At 40.5% G+C, this 19846-nt stretch overlaps 1 protein-coding gene across 2 annotated transcripts in view; it reads left to right on the top strand.

Annotated features, from left to right (window-relative positions):
• The first annotated feature begins 421 nt into the window (after positions 1-421).
• Positions 422-19846, top strand: part of rhbdl1 (rhomboid, veinlet-like 1 (Drosophila)) — a 27725-nt gene continuing 8300 nt past the window's right edge. The window contains exons 1-7 of one of the 2 annotated variants that reach the window (XM_077626650.1): positions 422-556; positions 1649-1765; positions 1980-2046; positions 8865-9023; positions 11621-11845; positions 12673-12821; positions 12894-13006. In XM_077626650.1, the coding sequence (XP_077482776.1) occupies positions 2008-2046; positions 8865-9023; positions 11621-11845; positions 12673-12821; positions 12894-13006 (685 nt within the window). In that variant the 5' untranslated portion in view covers positions 422-556; positions 1649-1765; positions 1980-2007. Of the gene's footprint in view, positions 557-1648; positions 1766-1814; positions 2047-8864; positions 9024-11620; positions 11846-12672; positions 12822-12893; positions 13007-19846 lie in introns of those variants that run through there. The other variant, XM_077626649.1, reaches the window with a different exon arrangement.

The raw sequence follows: 19846 nt of genomic DNA, 5'->3' as shown, positions 1-19846 counted from the left end.
TGCCGCAAACCCTTTCCGCTGGCTGTCAGCTTGACAAATGATCGGATTGTTTCCAAACACAAATGCTCGGAACCAGCGCCGCCCTCCCTCTGACTCTCAAATCCGAATGATGCTGCAAAGATAATGAGTGAAGAGTAACCCCTGAGTCATGCAGTGAGGGGGTGAATCTCTAATTTAAGTATGGTTTACCCCACCAGGCCTCTTTAATATATATGTAGGGAGTAAATGGAATATGGTGCAATTTGTATGGCAAGTAAATATTTTGCCACTTTAGTTTAAATCAGTAGTTGGACCTACTGAACCCCACCAGTTTCATATGCGCATTCACCAAACCCTACTTTATTGTAAAATAAAATGTGACTTTTTTCTTTCTATTTCCAGATATATGAATTCCTCGCAGGATTGTTTGGCCAAGCAATGTCACACAATCATCTGCAGCCAGTTATGGCCAAGCGGGGCATGTTATTGTGAATAGACATGATGAGTGGACGTGACTTGACCTCCGCGGCAGAGGTCCACCGAACCCCTGAGACCGACTCACCGAACACCGAACCAGGTTAAGAACCGCTACTCAAACACTAACCTTACATTCTGTCCCTAACCCCAACTTCTAACTCTAACCCTAACCTTACATTCTAACCCTAACCCTAACCCTAAATTCGAAGTCTAACCCTAACCCTAAATTCGAAGTCTAACCCTAACACTTAATCTAACCCTAAATTCTAACTCTAACCCTAGTCCTAAATTATAACTCTAACCCTACATTCGAAGTCTAACCCTAACACTAAATTCTAACCCTAACACTAAATTCTAACCCTACATTCGAAGTCTAACCCTAACCCTACATTCGAAGTCTAACCCTAACCCTAAATTCGAAGTCTAACCCTAACACTTAATCTAACCCTAAATTCTAACTCTAACCCTAGTCCTAAATTATAACTCTAACCCTACATTCGAAGTCTAACCCTAACACTAAATTCTAACCCTAACACTAAATTCTAACCCTAACACTAAATTCTAACCCTAACACTAAATTCTAACCCTACATTCGAAGTCTAACCCTAACCCTAAATTCGAAGTCTAACCCTAACCCTAAATTCGAAGTCTAACCCTAACCCTAAATTCGAAGTCTAACCCTAACCCTAAATTCTAACACTAACTCTAACCCAACCCTAAATTCTAACACTAACCCTACATTATAACTCTAACCCTAAATTCGAAGTCGAACCCTAAATTCTAACACTAACCCTACATTCTAACTCTAACCCAACCCTAAATTCTAACCCTATACTCTAAAATGAAAATAATTTACATAATTGCCTTTTGGTTTGTATTCAAAATATATATTTTAATTAAGTTTTAAACATCTACAAAAACATGTGTTATGTGTTTTAACTTAAGTAAAATATAAAATAAGAAAATAAAGTGGAGAATATGATGTTATCTCTTCAACTGCCATTGAGTGCAATAGACGCCCAATCACTTTGGACTGGGAATGCTTGTCAGCGACCATTCGACCGCTGTCATCCACCCAGTCCAAAGGGATTGGATATCCATCACTGTCATTGACACCTAATGAGTAAAAAGCCACACATTTACAAAAAAAAATTGGACGTGTCACCGCATTTTAATTTACTTGTATGTGCAGGTATGTGTATGGGCAGTAGTAAGCCGCAGTGGAGCCCATCCCCGCCTTGCCCGCCTGGCCACTCCTTTCGTCTCTCCCATTGGAAGATGGAGGCCACCTCCTTCTCCTCACTCATTGGTATGCATGTGATGAAGCCTTAGTGTGCGTGTGTGTTGTGCGAGGCAGGAGCAGTCAGTGCGATGGGATGGGAGGCGGAGGAGAGTGAATGAACGCTGCTGTTTTAGGGGGGGTAAAATAGCAAAAGCGTAACTACCACTGGTTTAAAAAAACAAATTGGGAGGAATCCTCACCATCTTTCATCACTCATTCCTCCGTATGCCCTTGTCCTCAGCGGCTCCTCTCACCACCCTGGCCAGTATATGGATAGAAGCTCCTTTTTTCAGCTCATCCAAGAGCAGGTAAGCGAAAAGAAAAAAAAAAAGCGGCCTGGTTTCTATGGTTACGGGCGGACACCGTGGAGAGGATCCATCAACGGGTGATGTTGGATTCGGGGTGGGGGGGTTGCGGAATGAGCGTCAAAGCGACGCGCCGCATCGTGGAGCCATGTGGATGCTGACGCTGGGAGGTCAGAATGCGAGAGAGGGTCCGAGGGGGGGGTCTTATGTGACAGGGAGGAAATGAGGAAAATGCCGAGCGGAGTTGTCGCCTTTATTGATTGGGTGAAAAAACATGCAAGGTGTTATTTTGTTTTTTTTTAATATGCCACCCCATCATATTCCAGGCTGGAACCAAGCTTTGTTCCACAGTTAAATTGTCCCAAACGTGAGCCTGATTGAGTTTACGAGCGCTTTAGTAGATCTGTTCTAGAGCTGCTGGGTAATTAAGCGGGTCTCGCTTGATTGACAGGCGGAATTGTGCAGCCATTCCCTTCAAAATGGAGACATGGATTTACTGCTGTGGGTTTCTCCTTAGTCTCGTGCTCAAGAACACACTATGTGAGACCGAGATTTGCCCAAGAACGAGACAAGCGTCAGGGCTTTTCGACGTCAATGAATTCTGTTGCCACTCACGTCAATTTTGATGATACATTCAAAAAAATATTTGTGAGAAACTGTACTCAAGTCTACATTGCTGATACTTCTTGAATGAAAGAGGCAATGCGGCCGCGAGATGCGCCTATGCCGGCAAAACGGCAAAGTAAAACCGTTAAGTCATTGGTGGGGATAGACGTGCATTCCATTTGAAGTGGGAAGACTGGCAGCGACCTGTCGATCGCTAACCTGACTGGTCCATGACAGACTTACTTCCAGTCAAAATGGGGGGAAAAAGCAGCAAATGTGTTAGACAGTTAATATTCTCCTATTTAATTCACGAATGACCATTAATCTTTTATAGAGCAAGTGACTATTTTTAATCATTAAAAAAACAAATACTATTAGGAATTATAAGGAGATTTAATGTCAAATTATGGATGATTAGTGTTTTTATGATATAAATACTTTTATAAAGAAATAAAAATAATTGAAAACCTAAATTACAAAATTAAAATTAATGAAAAGAGAAATACAAACTGGTTACAGACCCAAGGGATACTCTATAATTTATGTTGTTGTCTTTTTTTGCTCAATATTTAACTTGTTATATGCGATTGATGCCAAGAGACTGGTCACTGCCATTGACGGCGCTATACTTCCAATCCATTATGACTGGGAATTGACTCCCAGTCCAAATGAATTGGATGCCAAGCCCCGTCAAAGCTGCTAAAGTATCACTGTATCCATCGCTAACGCTGTAAAAATTAGTTAAAAATGGAGGACTCTTGAAGACAAGGATTTATTACTGCAGGATTTTGCCAGTCCAGTTTGTGTGTAAAAGGATTTTTTTCCTCTGAATGTATGTTTGTAGAAAAGAGAGGAAACCCATGTGTGCAGAGTGAAAAGATGCTGGCGGTTAGGTTTCCGAGTCATTTAGTGGGGAAGCACTTGAGTAATGGCAACTGACTGCTCATTAGGCCATTTGCTTTTTTTGCTCGCACCTCTTTATCACTCCGTTCATTTCGCATTGATTGGCAGCTTTGGAGAATTTAGAAAGGACCAAAAAAACTTCACCAAGAAAGTTTGGAAACTATTGCCCTCAAACCTGGTGCTGAAATCCCCCATTTTAGCAATTTTTGCATATTCCATCAAGCGCGCATCATGGGGTGACGTGGTTATACCTCAGACCCGTCGCCACAGCGAGCGGTCTGATTAAATTCCTACAGGAGGCTTTTTTTTTTTTAAGCGGTCGGGTTTTCAGAAATGGATTCCAACACCGGCACTGGGCCTTCCAATGATGGATAAAGATTGGCGTCGGGAATTTTTGATGGATTTAGTGGTGATTTGTGATCACCTTGCCTGCGTTCGTTTTAAATTCAATAGTCTTGTTACTGTTAGCGATGGACACAGTTCAACTTTAGCTGCCCTCTATGGCAATAATTATGGCCTATTTTACAAAGCGGTACATGTTAGCGCTAGACCTTGTGATACTTCAGCCAATAGTTTACCGTACTGTTTAAATAAACAAAAAAATCGTAATAAATCGGACCCCTAAACTCATTGACTGCCATTGGCCCTTCCACTCGAATGGATTGGACGCTGAGCACTGGGTTGGCACCCAAGGTTTTAATTAAATGCACTCTCACGCCAATTACATGTCAAATCAGCCTGTAGCCGCGTCAAATCGAGCAAAGTGATTTGCACCCGTAGGAAGTGACGAACCTTTTTGTTTTAGCCGTCAAGGCCATTTAACTTGTAAAAGCTGCCGCACTCCTTGAAAGCAAGAAATCGTCCGCTCCCCCTAAAGGGTGGCTTCCCCACACCCTCGGCCCACCTCCGCCTTAAAGGAGACCTGAGGAATTCTCTTTGATGCTAAACAATCCCACTGCATTTCCCGGTGCTTCCACGCAGCGCAAACAACCCGAGGCGACGTTCAAATGCGGCTCAATGCAAATTAGCGTCAGGGAATGATGAAAGGGGACGGCGTGTAAGAGTCTCATTCTTTCTGCCTGACACAAATGTGTCAAAAAAGCATTCGGCGAGCGCCAGACGTATAAATAACCTTGATAAATAAAGCAGGCGGCGCGTGGAGGTGAGATGAGTGGAGGAAACTCCCAATTTGAATGGATTGGACCTCTATTGTCATCAATGGCATTGAAACGTAAGACTTGTGTCAAACTCACAGCCTGGGACTGTGAAAGTCAATCGTGCGCATAGATTTCGTGATTTTTTGTTTGTTTATTTATAAATGTTGGATTATTTATCATACAATTGTCCTTAGGGGAAAAAAAGTTGTGAATGTTCCGTTTTTTTTGTAGTCCTTGGGTTTAAAGAGTCCAGAAATTATAATACTGCTTGCTTTTCTTTTTGTTTTTGAATTGTAAATATCCATTTCATTCATTTTCTATACCACTTATCCTCACGCGGGGGGTGCTGGAGCCTATCCCAGCCAACTATGGGCACCAGGTGGGGACAGCCTGAATTAAATAATTATAGAAAAGTATTAAGTAAAAGTCAATTTCAGATTTTAGTTTCTTAATAATAAAAGATAAACAAGAAATAGAATGTTAAAAATGTAAATAAATAGAAATAAATAAATACAAAATATAAAAATTGATTTTTTTTTGTGTTTTTCTCTATTTAAATAAAGAAGAGAAAGACTTTTGAACATAATTTGTAAATTTATTTTACAAACGTCTCTTCATATTAAAAATGTAAAAAGAAAGCATGAGGTAAATATTCAGATTTTTGTAATCCTTGATATTGAGAAACACAAACCTTGGAATAACTGCTTTTTAATGCAAACAATGCAAATATTTACCATTTTTCAGTTTCTAAACAAAAACAAACCAAAAAACTAAAAAGGAAATCTAAACAATCCCTCCTAAAAATGTGTATGCAAATATTTATATTATCTATTGTTCTTTGTAACATGAAAATATTCATTAAAAATAAGAAAATATTCATTAAAAATAAGAAAATATTTCATATGTAAAGATATACAAAAAAATGGACAAATTTAAGATCAACGTCTAACAATTCAACTATAAAAAGTCATCAATTTGTCAATCACATTGCTCTTCAGCCTTCTGCTGTGTATTTTCCATTTCCATTTGCTGCCATCCTTCCCCATTCAAACGGGTTGGGCGTCTCTCGCTGCCAGTGGACACAAATGAGTTAATCAATTGCAGTGTGTGGGCTGATTAAACTTGCAAATGTTTTAAATACGGCCTCTCGGACTGGAATCTATTACGCTTTGAATGTTTCCCTTGCGCCAAAATGGAGTTGCAGGAGATCTTTAACGCCACCTGTTTTACAGCACATTAATGAGATAAGGGTGAAGTTTAATATTTACAGCTGTCTTTGCATTTATGACTCGACTAATGTGATATTTTATTATCGGAAAAATCCCCGTCGTGATAGTTGCTTCTTTGCCCGTTGTGGGACTCGCATCATTTCTCTACACTTTGTTCATGTCCATAACCAAGTTATGTTTATATTTAAAGGGGCAGTATGTTATAAAATAAAGGACAATTAAGAATTGAGTAAAAATACATTTAACATTGGTCTGAAAATATCTGAATGATTGCAAGAAATACTAAAAGTTGTATTTTATTTTCAATAAAATTTATTGCATAAAGCCATAGTTTACACAATCCAATTTTAAAAGATTTATTTTATTATTCACGCAAAATCGACAATTAGGATACATTTAATGAGATAAATTCATTTTTTTTCTTCTAAGCAATTTCAAGAAAAAATTAAAAAAGATATCTTTTTAAGTTTAAAAATTCTATTTTTAAACTATTGCAATACAATTGGGTATAATATAAAATAGTTCTTAAATTGCCACAAAATCAACTAATCAGTTACATTCCATTTTTCAGACGGCTCATTTGACTTGATCGTATATTTCTGAAAAATTTCAGTCTGCTTCCATTAGTTTTACGCCAGCAGACCGTAAAAGATTACTATCTGACCCCCCACTACACTATCTAGCCACGCCCCCTTCTGCACATAAACCCACTTTCACATCTCCACTTCTCTTTACATTGCTTTTTATTCATATCCCCTGCTTTTGTCTTAGTATCATTTCAAAGTGGGAGGGAGGGAGGATACGCTAGCAACCGGTAACCACGGCAACTTGAGCAGCTTGTCCAAGTGTCGCCGTTGTGCGTCACCTGCCAGGCCCGCACGCTAATTGGTATCATTGGCTACTTGCATTGGCTGCATCTACCGACGCCCCGCCCCTTCCCGTCCTCGGCGGGCGTCCGGTCCCCCGCGCGCGCTTCATCCTGTGCAAGGTCATAATCTCATGGCGAACGTTCACGTTTCACCGTTTTAAAGCTAGAGCCGTCCAACGAGTTAACAGTCCGAGAGAGTGTGCTTGAATGGGGAAAAAAAAACAGTGACTAGTTGTTTGGGTTCTCCGTCTCGCTTTTCATGTCTGCCTCCTTTCACGCAGCTTGGCTGGCCTTCGTCTTCTCCTCCACTGTGTGTGTGTGTGTGTGTGTGTGTGTGTGTGTGTGTGTGTGTGTGTGTGTGTTTGGACAGGCAGAAAATATGCTGACATTTCACACCCTCTTTAAAACAGCCGTTCAGTGAGACATCCTGCAAAACTTGATACTCGTATTTAGAATTTACCGTATTTTCACGACTATACGGTGCATCGAATTTTTAGCCGCAGTGTCAATAACGAGTGCTACTTCTGTATTTTACACACACAAAGGACGCACCGTTTTTATAGACGCAGCCAGGCATAGCAAAACATACACCAGCTTAAACATACACGCTACACCCACACGCTAAAAACACGTTTTTAAAAAGGCAACAGAAGCAAAACTGAGTTTGGCTTTACTTTATTTAGCCATTTTACAATGTACTCACGTCATCATCACCCACAAATCCATCAAAGTCCTCATTTTCTGTGTCCAAATTGAACAATTGTCGAAATGAGTCATCGAAAATGCTGAGTTTTATACGTTCGTCCGTGCGGCCACAATCCATTCGCAAATAGTAGCTAGCTAGTAGCTAGCGTAACTTTTCCAACGCTGCTTTCCATGCTTAGTAAAGCTGTGTTGATGTCGATGTATACAGGCCACAATCCATTGGGTGTATTGACAAAAAAACTACATATCCCAGCAGTCACTGCGCAGTACTTGCCGTAGTTGTGAGAGCTGTAGAGGATGGTGTACCCTATCGACTGATTTATTTTATTTTATCATGATAACAATTTTAGTATTGGTCCATATATAAAGCGCACTGGATTATAAGGCACCCTGTCTATTTTTGAGAAAATGTAAGACTTTTATGTGTGCCTTATAGTCGTGAAAATACGGTAACTTGTTTTCTACCATGGATGGCTATCGATGTCCAATCCTTTAAAGTGGGAGGGATGGTACCGAATGAACAAACACTTGAAATGGATTGGATTTTTGTACTAAAGATGAACTAATTGTTGGGAGGGTGCATCTTGGCCAGAGGAAGAACAAATTGTATTTTTTTAACATATTGGCTGCCATTGACAGAGCTACACTTCCAATCCAAGTGCAAAAACACATTTTGTTTTCTAACTCATTGTCTCGCAGTCAGTAAGGATATGACGTTTAAAACTTAGCGTCACTTGCGTTAGTTAAACAAATCGGCAAATTGACAATCATCCGTCCCTGTGTAAGAATGATTGAATCACACCCGATTCGAATTCGCAAACACTGGCGCACACATCTGCTGATTTCAGCCTGATGCAACTTGTGAAAGAGAGTTTTTAATGAGGTTGTGTACTTGGTTGTGGGGGGGTGGCGGGGTGCTTGACACAAGCCCCCACAGTTTACATGAACATTTTGTCATGGATATTCCATGAAGTGTAACTAAATTTAGGCATTCTGGGTTTCAAAATAAATGTATTATGATCCATATCTGCATTCTTTTAAAATGTGGTGCTTCAAGATACAATTCCACCAACTTGTATTTTCTAGAAAAGGGCCCACTGAGTTATCCGCAAAAATTTGAAAACCAAATTGTTTTCCTGTCTACAGTTTTTGACTATTATTTTGGACATTTTGCGTCACCAATTTTTGTATTTTTTGCCAAATCTTTTACTTATAAGCAAAGAATTGGGTTATGAGCATTCTGTATGTTTGTTTTTACATCCAAATGACACTGTCTATCACTGTCAATGGCAGCCAATGAGTCATTTGTGTTTTATTGATTGATTGATTGATGTATTTCATTCTCTCCTTAAGCTGGATCCAGACAACACCGGTTTCATCGCAGTGGAGAACTTCACCAGCCTGGTGGAGCACCATGAGCTGCAGTTGGATCCATCCAAACTAGACATGCTCTTAGCGCTGGTCCAGAGCAATGAGGACGGACAAGTCTGCTACCAGGAGCTCATCGAGCTGGTGAGCATTGGCGGCCATAGGCGTCCAATCCATTTGAAGTGGGAGGTTGCGACAGCTCATTCCCAAATGGATTGGACGTCAACTCGTGGTACACTCATTTCAAATCGCAGCAGGGGGATGATTGGTCGTCACACGATTGATTATTATCCATACCTGTCAACGTATATGTTTTTTTCGTATTTTATACGTTTTTTTTTTATCATTTCAAATTGTGTATGCCATATAACAACTTTTGTACAGGGATTTTTTTTAGGTATAGGTTTTTTTTTGTAAAACTGATCTCGTTTTACCTATTTTGGCTGTCAATCGCATTATAAAATGATCGTTTCTTTGCAATTTCCAACATTTCTCTAAACGGGGCCTTAGTAGAATTTGTAATTCTAACTCCAAAAGAAATGAGTTTGATTGTTCAAAGCCAGACTGACATGGAGGATTTCAGAATGTTGCACTTCCAAATTCCCTCCCTTCAGGAGGTCCAATCAGAGAGCCACTTCAATAATAAACTCTCAGATGTTGTTTTTTTTTCTTTCTTTTTTTTCCCAAGCCAGCAAGTCTTTTGTGGTGTTCCTGCAAGCACTGACACAGACTGAAGCGCTCTAAAGAAAACAAAAATCAGATCACGCCGCTCTGATATTTTCCATGTCATTTTGTGCATGTGGCACACGAGCTCTTATGTTGTTTTGGGGCATTTTTTTTTTTAAACAGTGCTCGCCACTGCCGGCTAAAAATAAGGCACTTTTATGCGCCGTAATGATTAAACCATGAAAAGGGGAAAGGTGGACTCTAGTTTTAAAAGGATTTGGTCGAGAAAGTCAGCCCAGGCTATTTGGGTCAGCTAGTGTAAAATCAGCTCAAGTAAAAAAGTACAAATACTTTTTGGGTTCTGATTTACTCAACTACTCCTTTCTCAGATTAGTTTATATATATATATATATTTGCTCTTTTGGACGTTGAAAACTAATTTTTAGCAGGTACCATCATAGCTAATTAATATTGAGCCGCGCACTATTGAGCCAGAGCCGTGGCTAATGAATCCATCAAAGACAATCGACGAAGGCAGATAGCAGCGCACGATAGAAAACTTGCATCTTTGTCGGGGCTAGTTGAAATTAAGGCGCTGTTTAATACACACACACAAAAGCGCGCATTTGCGCTCACCTGCTGTGCGCCATTTATCCTGTTCCGATGTCCCTGAAGGCTGCTGCTAGAGTGGTGCTTCAAGCCGCTGCGTCACTACCAAAGAAAGGTTACCGTACTTTAGCTATATTGGTGGAATTTTTGTATATAAGTAACAAAAATGACGTAAGATCTTTGGGTAATTTGCTCTTTGTTTTCATCGTCAATTTCCTTCTGAACTTATTTTAAACTTGTTTTTAAAAGGAGCCATTTGACTCCATGTATTATTTTATTTAAATCTTGCAAAAAAAATCAATAAACAATAAAACTACTAATGCTAGAACCAATGAAAATGAAACAAAAACTTCGGGGAAAAAAATAATATAAAATTAACCTTAACTTTGTGGTCATGGTTAATTCAACTAACTAACTTAATGTGACATAATAAACATTATATAACATAAAACCAACATAAGACGGTGGGCAGACATGTTTAATTGTTTAAATATCTCTGGCAACCACTCCTGATTGGCCGGTTGCAAATGATGATTTACATTGTTGCGTTCTTTTTTTAAATTTCACTGTGATTCATATTTTTGTGATTTTTGCTTCTATTAGTGAATAATTCGTTCCCAAATGTAGTAAAAGTTACTATTTGTTATAATTTATCCTCTTCGTAGCAGTTTTGGAGCAAAGTTTTCTTGGAAGGAAAATGGCCAGCTGCTGGATTTCGGTGCAACAATTTGTTTGTCAAACTGTCATCCTTCGCCTATTAGCTTGTTAGCTCATTAGCGCTCAAGAACCGTCACGTGTGCCGATTTAGAAGTCGCCCCCACATCTTTGAACATCTCGCCGGAAGGTTGCAAAATCCTTCGCTGCTCGTTATGAAGAGACGTCGAAGGTCGTTTTTTTTGTTCCTTCGCGCCGGCTACGCGTCAGATCTTATCACGGCGCTAAGTTTGATTCGAAGATAATTGCTTTGTCGCCAGTTTTTTTTCTCCAGGGAAAACTATTGTTTGAGCTCACGGTGGCGCTTGGGACTTTGCGATGAAGCTTTTCTCTGCTACTGCGTGTTTTTCAAAGTGAGGCCAAAAAATGACAAAAGTGAGACAAATCTTTTTTTGTTTTTTTGTTATCAGCAACAGTCTGATAAATGTCTTTTTTCTCAAACTTTTCTCTGGTTGCATTATTTGATTAATGGCGCCGTGAGCAAATGGACCGATCCGTCTCAGATTGCAGGATTTTCATTTTTGGGACGTTTTCGGGAACAAATTGAGAGCTCAAATGTTATTTAAAGTAGCAATGGCCAAACTTTTTTCCATTTTCTACAAATTTTTTGGGGGGGAGGGTTGAATAAATAACTGTCTGTGATGGACAATGGTCTTTTACAACTTTCCCAGTGCATTACATGCTCCAGATTTAATTTCACGGGATATCTACAGCATATTTTATGGTTAATTTTTGTGTTTGGGTCATCCCAGATGAGCAGCAAGCGCTCCAGCAGTTTCCGCCGAGCCATCGCCAACGGCCGCCGCACGCTGCAGAGGGAGATCCTCCTGGATGAGACGGGACTGGGTCTCTACAAGCGCTTTGTGCGCTACGTGGCCTATGAGATCCTGCCCTGCGAGACCGACCGCCGCTGGTACTTCCACCAGAACCGCCTGTGCCCACCTCCCGTCTTCATCGCTGTCGTCACCGTCATCCAGGTGGGGAGAATGCTCGTTTCGTCAACGGACGCAGTTCTGTCACATTTTGCTCCCTTATTGGATTTGACTACCTTTTTACCACCTAATAGACGCGTCTCTTGCATTTTGATAATTTGTCAAATCTTGCTACAGCTATTTTCCTATAGCTGCTTCCCAATATCATACCTGCCAACCTTGGCCAATTGCTCCCCTTAATAATGATTGCAATTCCCTTTATTAAGCGATTTAAAAAAAATGCAAAGTGGCACATAGGGCGTGACCGGACGTTTCGTCGAAAGACGTTTGGTCCCCGGACTTTTGGTCCCGGGACGTTTGGTCAACTGGACGATTGGTCGACCGGACGTTTGGTAGAACGGACCTTTGGTCGACCGGACGTTTGGTAGAATGGACCTTTGGTAGAATGGACGTTTGGTAGAACGGACCTTTGGTAGAACGGACGTTTGGTAGAACGAACGTTTGATTGCCGGGTTCCCTCGCTGTCAAATTATGACAGAGCGTTTACTGTTGATATTTTAATATTAGATATTTAGATATTAAACTCACTCTCTCTCTCATGATTATAATTTTGAGAGCTGGTTTCAACAGTAACAACCCGGCGACCAAACTTCCTTCCACATAGGGTGCTCTTAAAAGTCTAAATTTTTTAGGATACCCAATCAGTATGCACTAAATGCAAGATTCTGTAGATGTCGCTGTATGACGCTGACATCTTGACTGTCTGGGTACATTGCTTGCTGACGCGCTATATCTAACAGGCCGATGGATAGAAAAATCTGACAGAACAGCGGTACTAAATTAACATTGTTTTTTTGTTGATTACTCGTCAGATCATCGTATTCATGTGCTACGGCATCATGCTCAACAAGTGGGTGCTTCAAACCTACCAGCCTGATTTTATGAAAAGCCCCTTAGTGTATCATCCGGGCCACCGCGCTCAAGTGTGGCGTTTCTTCAGCTACATGTTCATGCACGTCGGGTAGGTAGAATAAATGTGGGGATTATTTTTTTCCCCCCATGTGGTGAATAAACTTGCGCTGTCGCCCGCTAGCTTGGAGCAGCTGGGCTTCAACGCATTGCTACAGCTGATGATCGGAGTCCCTTTGGAGATGGTCCACGGTGTCTTGCGAATAAGTTTGCTCTACATGGCGGGAGTGCTAGCGGGTGAGTACTTTTTTGGTGGATTAGGTTTAATGATGAAAATAATTTGTTTTCGGACCTCACATTTTAAGTGCTTTGCTTTAATACGTATGTATTTGTATGCAGAATATGATTTTTATAATTTAGATGTTTTTATAAATAGTTCAATGTTAACGACAGATGTTATTAAGCGTACTAATCCAAACAGTTCCTAACCCAAAGACATCTTAAATATAGGTTTAAGTGACTTAATGACAATTAAAGACATCCGTCATAAGCGTTCATTCCGAATCCTGACAGATGTTATGTTATAATTATATTTTTTTGACACTGTCATAAGAAGCATTTAAAAACTATGTGATGCTAAAATAAGCAAAAGAATGTGTGAACATTCTAACATTTCCATAAAAAAAATGAATGCAAATGAGTGACCACAAGACTAATAATTAAAAAAGAAAAAACTCGACCATTATGGGATTTCATACAACAAGCTCATCTCATATTTTTATTAATATTCACTGTCAACGGCAGGTAGTGAGCTCTCTATTTATTATTTCAGAAGCGACGAAATAAATCAAAGCGACAAACTTTTTTACGAGTCGTAAAAGCAGTGCGAGCGTGTTGTTTTCACTGAGCGGATGAAAATTGGAGTGGCGCTAACTCAATTTTACACAGAGCACAGCGAAGCTGATATAAATCATTTGGACATTTAGTCACGTAGAAGGAAGAGCAAAATATCAGAATCAAACATTGCTCGACACGAATTAGACTTGGCAACGGTAATTGAATGACGCTGAGCGTGAGATGTCCAAATTGTTCCCGCTGGAAATGAGATTTGCGCAGGGGGCTCCACGACTTGTGCAAATGCGAATTAGCCCAAGATGCACGCGGAGAAAAGCCATCCTCAGATAAGCGCCAACATAAAAAAAGAGGCCACAAATTTCCAAAGCGCCTCGCCGGAGGATGAAAGTTAATGAGGTTCCCCTCTACGCGAGGTCGTGACCTCCGACTGGCAACAAACGGAAGCAAAAATACAATTTAGACTGCGAGTATAGGCGAAAATTAGCCGCTGGCTTTATTGCGGATGCCATGCTGAGAGGCAATTGGAGACCTTTAAATTGATCAATGGCACAGACTTGGGAAAAGTTCATTCTAAGCATTTTTCCACTACATTTTCACTGGTAGGAGTAAATACCCCAAAATAAATTGGAAGGGCCCAAAAATCGCAAAGGATCCCCTTTGAATTTCTGCAGAAATTGAATTTTCTCATTAATAATGAATTAGTTAATAATAGTATTGGAAAAAATGTGTTGGTATGTTGCTATTTTCAATTGTCTTGAACACATTACTCATGTACGGTTGGCAGGGGGCGTGCCATCTAACTATTGATTGGAGACAGGGACATTTTGAGGCGGATTGGTGGTACTACTAAGACGTATGGAATCTCATCATTATAGCTAGCAAATTGGGCGCAATCTTCAAGCCAAAGTGGGCATTGCAGGACCAGGTCTATTTACGGCAAGCATGAGAATACACATGTAAAATGGTAGTTGACATTTTTGGTGATACACATTGTCATATTGCACGACCCTAGAGACAATGTCCAGTTTTTGGAGGAAAAATGTTTCCATCAACCAATTTTTTTTCTTACTCGTCATGCTGAAAATTCTTTAAAACCAAATTGGTGCCTAAATGGACAGCAAGGATGCGCACCACAGGATTTATTTTTAAAATGTTCCTCAAAAACCTCTAATGACATCCTTCCTAAAATAAAGTCTGGCACTCTACATTTTCTCCTTGGCTGTCTGTACTGCAAACAGGAACATTTTTATCATTATTTTTGGCGGTACTGCCGCTTAAACTTCAGTCCTCTTGAAGTTCTTGTCCTTTTTGCTAGTATTTAATATTTCTGAGTCTATTCATCTAGCTCTTTTCATCCTTCTGCTGTGGATTTCAATGCGTTTATTAGTAATAGATGTCCAATTCATTTCAACTGGAAGAGTGGCAGTCAATGAACATGCGTTCATTGGCTGCCGAACCTCCCGCTTCAAATGGATTGGGTGTCTAGATGGTGTCAATTGGTATTGATTGGCTGTCAATTCCAGTCAGTGAGTTAAACAAACAAAACATTTTTTATATGTCGAACAATTGTCATTATTGCCATAAATAGACCTGTTCTTGCAATGCACATTTTTGCCAGTGGGTGTTTCCTAATTTGAGTTCACTTGCTACCTTGATTCAATATGCCATACTAATACCACCAATTGGGCAATAGATGTCCCTATCTCGATTCAATAGTTACGCAATTGGCTCTACCTGCCATAAGTGAGCAATGCATGCAAGAAAATTGAAAATAAGCAATACACCTTTTTCAATATGCTTGATATAATTTAAATGACATCCTAACTTAATATACACCAGTCTTAAAAGACAAAACCACTCAAGTATTGGTAGATAATTAGATATTAATACATTTAACATTGGGGACACATCAGTTTAAAGTCAATTCCAAAATATAAGCATGTATGCAAAAAATGAACAAAGACAAGAATGATTTATTATGCTAATAAAATGAATAAGAAATGCAAATACATTTTCCGATGAGGTGCATTTGCTAGTGGCAGCTGATTAAATATATGTACCTAGTCGTGTAAACACACAATTTACCAACTTAAAGTTATGTTACGCACACTCAGTAAAGAAAATGTAGAAGCAAGCATTCGTAAGTAGAGATGCCACCGAGGTGGCTAATCTTTATAGAGGAAGAAATTGGCCTTCTTTCTAATGTAAGGAAAACGTGTTAGACGACCTAAAATGGATTACTTGACTGTGCTGTATTATATTGTCATGAATCTATTTCCCAGCCAACCGCAAAACCGTGTCGTTTCATTCCGCGGCATCTGATTGACGCCGCCATATCCGAGCGCTAGCTGGCTTTTGTGTCGTGGTCCTGACGTTCTCCTTCCCGTTTCGCTCAATGACTGCCCCGTTCTTCCTGTGCGTTCCTGGTTGCAGAGGCGCACAGGATAAATGGGATTATACAAAGCGGCAGGAAATACAAGGCATGTTGCTTGGTCGGCAGAACACGTTGCCAAAGCTCCCAGTTTAAATGATTTGGATTTTTGTCAACGACAGGCAATGAGGAAAATGCAAAAACACTTAAACAGTCATTAGGGAGGCGTAATATTGTATTTTTTTTAATATTGTATTCTTATTAATGTTGTTTTTAACATTGCATTCATTTATAATTGTGTTTATTCATTTAAAATATAGTATTAAAATAATCATTAAAACCTCATAAAGGCTTGCCTTCCACATTCATATATGGTCATCACATTTCGGGTCACACTTTTATACCCTAATATAGTAATATTGTGACTTAGATGGCACAAAATGTGATGTACATATACTGTATGTGGATGCTAGGTTACAGTTTTTTTTAAATACCAAAAATAGTCACTCTCCCTTTAAAATATCATCATGAAAAAAAAGATATGATTTATTTCTTGTATTTAAAAAAAGAGATCAGTCAATATTCTTTTTTTATTCATGTTTTAAAAGTTAAAAAGCAATATAATATTTTTGAAATAGTTTTTAAGTCATTTAAAATCAACCAAAAAAATATTTTATGATTTTAATTATCAATTTCATTCAAATTTTATTTGAAATAAAAGTACATTTTACAAAAATATATTTTTAACAGCTGCTTTATTTAAAAACAATGACATTTTTTATTGCGAATTAATATTGTGAAAAAATAACGAATTTTTTTTGGAATTGTATTTTTTTATTCTTTTTCATTTTTTACAAAATTATCTTTATTTATATCCTTCATTTTGAAGTAGTAGTCATCTATCTTTCCTCTAGGATCACAGAAACAATAGCTGCCCTCAGTTTGACCTGTGAATTACTTTGTTTTTTTATTTTTATTTTTTGGTGTGTGCAAGACTAAGGTGCGTGTTGTTGGTGTTGTTCCATAAAAATCAATCGGTAATGCTGAATCGGCGGCAAGACAACTCGCTGGCCTATTTTGAAGGACGCAATGTGTGCGTGGGCAAAGCAGACGGGAGCGGAGACGTGGTGTGTTTACAGTAGCATGTGATGTTAGTGAAATGAGATATGGCTGCTCTCCCGGAGGCCTCCCTCCCGTTGCTGCTGTTCTGTTTCCCTTAATATGACGATCTGGTATGCCGTGTTCTTACTTGGTTGGACACCGGCAAAAATATTGGGAATTCTATTGTTGTGTGTTTTGCAGCGTTGTAGAACTGTGCTGATATATTGAAAGAAATGACCTCAGAAAGTCCAAACTACTAACGTTTCTTATGCTTAATTATTCCACCCGCTGATGAAGATTTATTGTGATAGCTGTTTTATTCTGGTTTTGCACTTGCAGTCTTAGTAATGGGATGAAATGAGTATGGTCAGCATTTCAACATGGTGGCGATCTCATTTGGGCCGTAAGATTGTTAAATTGTCTAGGAGGGGGCGGGAATGTACGGCTCCCGAGCCACATCTGGCTCGTTTAATGACCGTATTTGGCTGTTGTACGACTGCAACTTTCATTGAAGAAAAGAATCAGGGTAAAATCCTGATTTTTGCTTCATTTGCAAGCTGAAAAATTGACAAGGGGAGACATACTTTACAGTCAGACATCCCAGTATGAATGGATTTCATGCAACGCATCAATTTGGTTGCGATTTATACTCCAGAAATGCTGGGATAAAGAACAACTGTCAAAAGATAAGTCGCCGCCGTCCAGTGCTACACTAGCAATAAGCGGGGGATTAATGCCGTCCCTCGGGATCCCCCCCGACTAAACGAACCATAAAAAGTACTTTGCACTCATTACGCCATTATTAACACCATCATTGTTATGAACTGCATCCTTTTTTTTTTGCACGCGGCCGCCCTCTCAAAGCCGGACGCGGGAGGTTGCGTTCGGAATAAAGCCGTTTGTCGTTTCTCGGCCACAAAGAGATGCGCCAGAGTCAGCGTTCCCGCAGTAGAGTGGTCGCCTCTGACGGCTAATAAAACTCTAGGAATGCCTGATCGGATTTATTTACCGACTAGTGGCGGGCAGATTAGGGGGAGCGAGTGGGAGACAAGATGCTAAAAGGTGGCGGTGGAGCGATACAATCTGTTTTCAGTGGCATTGACGGAGATAATTGCTCAATCCAGCCAAAGTGGTTTGGACGTCTAAGCAAGAAAAATGTTGCCATTTTGTCCAAAAATGTGTCCCTTGTACACCATGTTTTTGCATCAGAGCTTTCTAACAATCATGGCGACAGTTGATTGGAGGCAGAATTACTCATGAAGATGTATACTCCGGGTGTGAGTGCTAATCCGAATAGAATTGAAATATCTCCGGTATTAAGTCATCAACTCCCCCGCTGGCATATTCTCACGGACTGGTAATGTCGCGTAGTAGTGTCGTCTGCGGCAGAGTGGCGGCGGAGCCTCGGGCTGCCGTCAGCGTCTGGCCTCAGATCAGCTATTTAAACGCTTGGCGTCTCCGTTTCATCCGGCAGAAAGCGCGGCCCCCAAACCCGAGGGGACGGCGTTTGCTTTGCCGTTTTCAGTCTGACAGAACGACTCCGCTTCAAGGATTGACCCCCTGTCTGGCAGATTTGTGGACGACCAGCACGCCGGCGCCACTAAATCTGCGCGCTCTGCGGCGTGTCAGACGCGCGGCGGAATTAATCGCGCACCTCCGAGCGGCGCTCCCGCAGGAGGGTGGGATGGCGAAATCTTAAATCCCTGCTAAGCAGGAAAAGCCACGTGATGAGACTTTTTAATATGCAGAGAGGTCTCAACAAAGTGTATAGCAAGTTTGGGGAAGCAAACTCGTTCACATGAATGGAAATGTGGTAATTTTCGGACTATAAGTCGCACCTGAGTTTGCGCAGAGGCAAAACGTGTCATTTTTAGGACGAAATGTATTGGATTGATTGAAATCAAGAGCAAAAGTCATAGTCAAGTTATACATTTTAAATAAATAAATATTACTTAGGCGACACAGACTGGGCACTGGGGTCCTGGGTTCGAATCCAGGTCGCTCAACCTGTGTGGTGTTTGCATGTTCTCCCTGAGCCTGTGTGGGTTTTCTCCGGGTACTCTGGTTTCCTCCCACATTCCAAAGACATGCATGGTAGGCTGATTGGACACTCTAAATTGCCCCTAGGTACAAGTTTGAGTGTGAGTTGTTGTTTGTCTCCTCGTGCCCTGCGATTGGCTGGCCATCAATTCAGTGTGTCCCCTGCCAATAATAATAATAATAATCAGACATAGGCTTTGTCATCATCATTGACTCGACAAAAGCCTAATTGTCATCATACCCAGCTACGTATGACGAAATTGGTAGTTCCTCTCCACAAAGTGCGCCTTCCCGGCAAAAGGCCCAAATAAGTGATAATTTCAGACTCGTTGGCACTCTGCCGTGATGGATACATCGCATCACCCCCCGAGCGCAACCAAATCCCGGCGACTGCAGAAAAAGTTTGCCTCGCAGATGCCAACAAAGAGAAAAAAGGGATCACTTACCTCTCACTGTCTTCTCACTTACCTTCAGTCAGCCAGCAGGAGGCAGATCACCGCCCAACGTCCTTCATGTTACCTCACCCCGAAGTTATTACACAGAAGGGATTGTGTGTCGTGCTACCGCAAGTTCAAAGTCCTGATGGCTGTGGGAAAAAAACTGTCCTTAAGCCTATTTGTCCGTACTTTGTGAGACCTGTAGCGTCTGCCAGAGGGCAGCAGCTGGTTGTGACTAGGGTGGTATGGGTCCCCGACAATGCTGAGGTAACGAGGCCTGGCAATATCTGTGCTGTGTTTGCAAAAGTCCAGGATTATTTCTTTAGTTTTCGT

This window comes from Stigmatopora argus, chromosome 18 (assembly GCF_051989625.1).
Source record: "Stigmatopora argus isolate UIUO_Sarg chromosome 18, RoL_Sarg_1.0, whole genome shotgun sequence".
NCBI lineage: Eukaryota > Metazoa > Chordata > Actinopteri > Syngnathiformes > Syngnathidae > Stigmatopora > Stigmatopora argus.
This window is presented reverse-complemented; position numbering and strand designations above follow the sequence as displayed.